Raw genomic sequence first — 6,000 nt, forward strand, 5'->3', positions numbered from 1 at the left:
AACCAGGCATGGATCCCACAGGACTTTTCCGTACCTTGTGCAGAATAGAGATGGATACCGACCTTACCCAGCCATTGTTATATTTTTGATCTTTCTCACTCTTTTGGGGTGTACCCTCATTTAAAATGACTGAAAAAAAGCAGTGTTGGCTACCTCGTCCTCCTCCACCGCCGCTTCCACCTACACCGCCACATCCACCACCACCTCAACCTCCCTCCTACTCCATATGGGCCTCGTCCTTCACAGATGAAGAAAATTGTTTAATTTTTCTGTTTTTTTTTTGTTGTTTTAAGTTATTTCCCTATCCACATTTGTTTGCAGAGCACTTGCCATGCTCTTAACTACGTTTCACTGCCATTTGCAGCACTCTAGCCCTTTCCATTGGTGTTTTAGAGCCATTTTAGTGCCTGAAAGTTCGGGTCCCTATTGACTTCAATGGGGTTCGGTGTTCGGGTAAAGTTCGGAAAAAGTCCGGGACACGGACCCGGACTTTTTTTTCAAGTTCGGTCGAACCCGCCGAACACGGACATCCAGGTGTCCGCTCAACTCTAATAGTACACACTCAATACTTGGTCGGTGCTCCTTTTGCATGAATTACTGCATCAACGTGGCGTGACATGGAGACGATCAGCCTGTGGTACTGTTGAGGTGTTATGGAAGCCCAGGTTGCTTTAATAGCGGCCTTCAGCTCATCTGCATTGTAGGGTCTTGTGTCTCTCTTCTTGACAATACCCCACAGATTCTTTATGGGGTTTAGGTTAGGCAAGTTTGCTGGCTAATCAAGCACAGTGATCCCATGATCATTATACCAGGTATTGGTACTTTTGGCAGTGTGGGCAAGTGCCAAGTCCTGCTGAAAAATGAAATCAGCATTTCCATAAAGCTGGTCAGCAGAGGGAAGCATGAAGTGCTCTAGAATTTCCTGGTAGTGGACCAGAAACAGCAGATGACGTGGCTCCCCAAATCATCACTAACTGTGGAAACTTCACACTAGACCCAATGCAACTTGGATTCTGTGCCTCTCCACTCTTCCTCCAGACTCTGGGATCTTGATTTTCAAATGAAATGCAACATTTTTCACCGTCCGTGATGATTTGGGGAGCCATGTTAAAAGCATGTTTAGTTGAAGTAGGAGGGTTTGCCAGGGATATAAGGAGTGCAAAAAGGAGACAAAATACAGTGGCTAATGAAACCCTTCTAGCTGGGGCTAAATTAAAAAAAAGGGGGGGAAGGGGGTGGCACTTGGGGTTTAATAAGAATTGATAGTAGGGGAAGAAAGAGATTGGGAATGAAAGACATGTTAAAAGTAAAGAGGAAAAATGAACCAGCTGAATCCCCCAAAAGGTGTGTGTGTGTGTGTGTCGGGGGGGGGGGGTATAGAATCAGACATGATGATCATTTTCTTATTGAGAGGTTAAACATGGGAGTAAAAAAAAAAGCTTTAGTAATGTTCAGTGGTGCATTAATGGATTCAGCAGGCCCAAGTGGCATTGAATTTGGAGGGGGAATCCTTTACTAGGTAGATGAGTTCTTCCATGACTTTAGCATTTTTTGAGTCTCCGACGTGGAGTAGCACTTAAGGGTCTCCTTCTCACCCCCACCCTGTGATTGGACTGCCTCCTTGTACTGTGGAACATCTGATTGGTGTACTGTGCTTCTTCTCTCTACCCTTCTCTAAGCTCTGCTGTACAAGGACTGTTAATGCCTGATACCAAGTTACATTGAGATATTTAAATTAAATAAACTAAATTTCCGGATGTATTAATGAAAATAGAGCAGCATTAATATGTATCTTTTATAGTTTATCTGTCCAGAGATTGGCTTTCATAAAATGTCAGCCTTTTCTATCATATGAGAGAACTGTCATTTAAGTTGATATACATTTAAACCAAAGACTGTAGTGGCAAAAGTAATAATAAAAAAAAAAAATCTGATATTAATAAAGTAGTATGCTACAAAGTTCATCAATAACATAACCATGAAAGGAAAAAATAAAATAAAAATATTTTTTTTTGCATATATGTGATTGTATACTGTCCTAAATAAGAAAAAGTGTAAATGAACTTCTGATTCTGCATATAAAATAATTATAATAGCATAGAATATTTTTCCTCAATTTATTTTTTACCACTGTAAAAACTTAATTTTTCTTTGAGGACCAAAGTAACTATAATCTGTACACTTTTCCTGTGGATAAAAAATTATATTTACATTTGATAAAGTTTTCCTTCCATTACCAAAACCTTATCTCAAGGTTGCTGATAAATATACCCATTTTAGGCATATTTTGAAAATATTGTCTATACATTAACAGAAGTTTGCACATACTGACACAGATGGGTGGCATTCAGCTAAACATATAAATACCTATGTTACAGTCCAAATGGTCACTCACTGGTCACCTAAACACCATGAAACTCCTTCTGATCTGTGTGCTCCTCGGAGCAGCTGGTGAGTCCTCTTTACCTATACTTAAAAGGAAAAATCCTTGTATGCAGCAATATAGATGCTAACAAATGCACAAAGTACTTCTTATTTTGTAGTTTTGCTACCCTTAATAGTTTTACATAGAGTTTCTGAATGACACCGTGTATTTTATTCCCAGCTGCTTTGGACGATGATAAGATCGTTGGAGGTTACACCTGCGCCAAGAACTCCGTCCCTTACCAGGTATCTCTGAACTCTGGATATCACTTCTGTGGTGGAGCCCTCCTCAACTCCTTGTGGGTGATCTCCGCTGCTCACTGCTACAAGGCGTAAGTAGAATTGTGATGGCAACAGTTTGTACTAGGATAGTTTGGAGTCATAATTGTCTAACTGGCTGGCTGTATGGTTAGTTTGATTTTAGAGGGGATGACTGGTTGGTCTGATTTCTTGATTTACTTCATATTAAAAGATTACTATCACAAAAATATTTAATTCTGGTATTGCATTAGATTATTACATGTCATTAAATATTAAGTATACTTTCCTTTTTTATTTCATTTTTTATATTCTTCACCCTATTGACATGCAGACCGAGTTGTCCTACAAAAGTGACAAGTTGGGACAAATAAAAAAGTTAGCTATACATGGCTTTGTTTTCTTTTTTTTTTTCATTTAGCAAGTTGGCTGAACAAAAAAAAAAGACTGAACTAAGTTTCCCATTCACATATTCAAGGTGTATTTGGATGTCCTCCCTGCTGTGTCATTGCATTCTGAGGGCGGGACTCTCCCACTGTCAGCATATACCGATCAGCGCTGCAGCTGATTGGCTACATGAGCTGATTAAGTGAAAATATACCAACAAGTCTATTCATGAAAAGTTGACATGTAGATTGGCTTCCCATGAATGCGAATGGCCATTCATGGATAGAAATTTGGCCAGTTCCTGCTGAACCAGCTGAATTCCGATCTGTCTATGGTCAGCCTAAGACTATCCATAGTGCTTACTATGAACCATGGTCCTCCTTATTCCCATGGTATAAATTCTCTTACAGAAAAAAAAACAAAACTGCTGATGCAATTCTGCAAGCATCCCTGGTGGTCTTATAGACATTCCAAACCTCTCTCACTGCCATTTATGCTGGAAATCGTAGGCAGCATCCATATTTCTGTCCTGGCAAACTCACTTTCAAAGAAAATAGAAAATAATGCAAAAACATTTCAAATTCTCCTTCACTGAATGTTGATTGTTGCCTCTATTGCCGACATACACTGTATACAAGGCAGAAAGTTATACATTTGTCACAGGATAATTTTATGGGACTTAAAAGTAAACATGGAGCTCTATTCGACATGATAATGTTGACCAAATTACAACAAGCATATACTAGTAAGATGAAAAAACATTTAATTGTAAAGGTTGCCAGATTCCCAATGCTGAGGGCTGCTTTCCCAAACATAGACTAGAAGGAAACATTGTCCACACAATGTTGATTTATATCCTTTTGTGGGACTTGTAGACAGCGGATCCTCTAAGCGTGTTGATATTGAAACTTTTAACATCCACAGTGAATAGTGATCACCTTCTCATTCAGTCACATATGTATGTGTAATCGTGACACATAGCTTAGCTTACCACTATGAAATATAGACCTCAGATTCAATCATCATGCTTCCTCTGTATGTTTAGGGGTTGTAACTTTTTGGATATTTGTCTGACTCTTCAAAAAAATATAAAATTAAATGAAAACTTTGTGCCCCGAGTTTGGATTAAATGGATAGAAAAGTAACTATTTTCAGCCTACATCACTCTTAAATGTCCAATGCAGATTAGATAGTAGATCTGGATTCCATAACTTCATTGCACACTCTTTATGTCTATCCAGGAGCCTTCAGGTCAGACTGGGAGAACACAACATTGCTTCTTCTGAGGGCACCGAACAGTTCATCAACTCTGCCAAGGTCATCAGACATGGAAGCTACAACTCCAGAACCCTGGACAATGACATTCTGTTGATCAAGCTAGCTTCACCCGCCACCCTCAACTCCTACGTCAAGACTGTGTCTCTGCCCAGTGGCTGTGCTGCTGCCGGGTCCAGCTGCCTGATCTCCGGATGGGGCAACACTCTCAGCAGTGGAAGTAAGTCAAGGCAGTTGTATAACTGACCATTAATCTCCTTAGCCACTTGTTAAGCTAAAGTGTATCCAAAGCGAGGACATTTTCTTCTAGACAAAATGTTGAAGGGATTGTATTGCTGTCTGTGTCTCCACTTGGGATTTTCTCTCGCTCTATTTTTCCCTGGTGTTCAATAGCACTGCCCTAAATGTGAAGTTATATGCAAAATTTTTAGCTGTCACCAGAAGAGGAATATAAGGTAAATCATCCAATGGTATGAGTGGGGATTTCTTCTTACTTTGAAGAGATGTCCTCCATCTTCCTGGTATTCCTACAGGACAGGAAGCAAGAAAAAAATCTCCCCATTCACACACAGATGGCAAAAAAAAGAAATGAAATGCACGGTTTTTAACATTTCCATAATCTATATTTATCCAAGGAATATGGATAAATATAGGGAAGAATCTGAGAAAAAAAAAAGCTTTAGGCGTAATTGGGGTCTAGCTTGGTGTGAGCATACCAAATTCAGCTAACAGTTACTTAAGACCTTTCCCTAAACTGGTTGACTAACAGCCGCTTAGAGGTTTCATCTTTGCTTCCTAGTATAATCAACATTTTCGCTCATCCATTTATTTCTATGTAATTTATTATGTCTCTTCTTTTCTGCAGCCAACTACCCTGACCTCCTGCAGTGTCTAAATGCCCCCATTCTGACTGCTTCCCAGTGTAGCAATGCTTACCCTGGTGAGATCACTGGCAACATGATCTGTCTTGGATACTTGGAAGGTGGCAAGGATTCCTGCCAGGTAACTTCGCTAATATGTTTCATGTTCAAATATTAGAGCTATTAACTTTATGAAATGTTGAACATGTCTCTGCACATGTTGTACCCTAAGAAATGTATAAGTGGTTTGCTGTCAGGAAAGTTGGATTTGCCTAGATATCTGTGTTCAATATTTAATGAATAATATATGCAATAAAATGTCAAGAAGAATAGACTTTGGAATGAGAACCTCTTTGTCTCAATTGTGTTTGGAGAGTCCTTTAATGATAACATGACTTTCTAAATTTAAACATATTTTTTTCTTTTCTCAGGGTGACTCTGGTGGCCCTGTGGTCTGCAATGGACAACTCCAGGGTGTTGTCTCCTGGGGATACGGCTGTGCCCAGAGGAACTACCCCGGTGTCTACACCAAGGTCTGCAACTACAACAGCTGGATCGCCAGCACCCAGGCTGCCAACTAAATACTAGTCTTTTCATGTTATCTATCCACAGCTATATATCAGCTGGAATGTGAATAAAATATTATAAGAACCTGAAATGTATTGTGTGTTATATTAAAAATCAGCTGCACTTATATTTAATTTCAAAGACAGGAATATGATCCCAAGAAAATACAGTGCCTCCATCCCTAATGGTTAAATCAAACACTTGACAGCAGTTACAAATATGATGCAGA

The 6,000-nt window shown here is 39.5% G+C and overlaps 1 protein-coding gene across 1 annotated transcript in view; it reads left to right on the forward strand.

Moving 5' to 3' along the window:
* The window catches only part of LOC309563154 (trypsin-like), a gene marked incomplete at both ends in the record, with an annotated part of 280,915 nt that extends 275,130 nt beyond the window's left edge, over positions 1–5,785 (forward strand). Inside the window, 5 exons of the mRNA XM_082267489.1 lie at positions 2,412–2,451; positions 2,606–2,756; positions 4,311–4,564; positions 5,210–5,346; positions 5,636–5,785. Of these exons, the coding sequence (XP_082123615.1) occupies positions 2,412–2,451; positions 2,606–2,756; positions 4,311–4,564; positions 5,210–5,346; positions 5,636–5,785 (732 nt within the window). Of the gene's footprint in view, positions 2,452–2,605; positions 2,757–4,310; positions 4,565–5,209; positions 5,347–5,635 lie in introns of the transcript that reaches the window.
* Positions 5,786–6,000: the final 215 nt, after the last annotated feature.

Source organism: Pelophylax lessonae (genome assembly GCF_965119305.1).
Source record: "Pelophylax lessonae genome assembly, chromosome: 9".
In the NCBI taxonomy this organism is placed as follows: domain Eukaryota; kingdom Metazoa; phylum Chordata; class Amphibia; order Anura; family Ranidae; genus Pelophylax; species Pelophylax lessonae.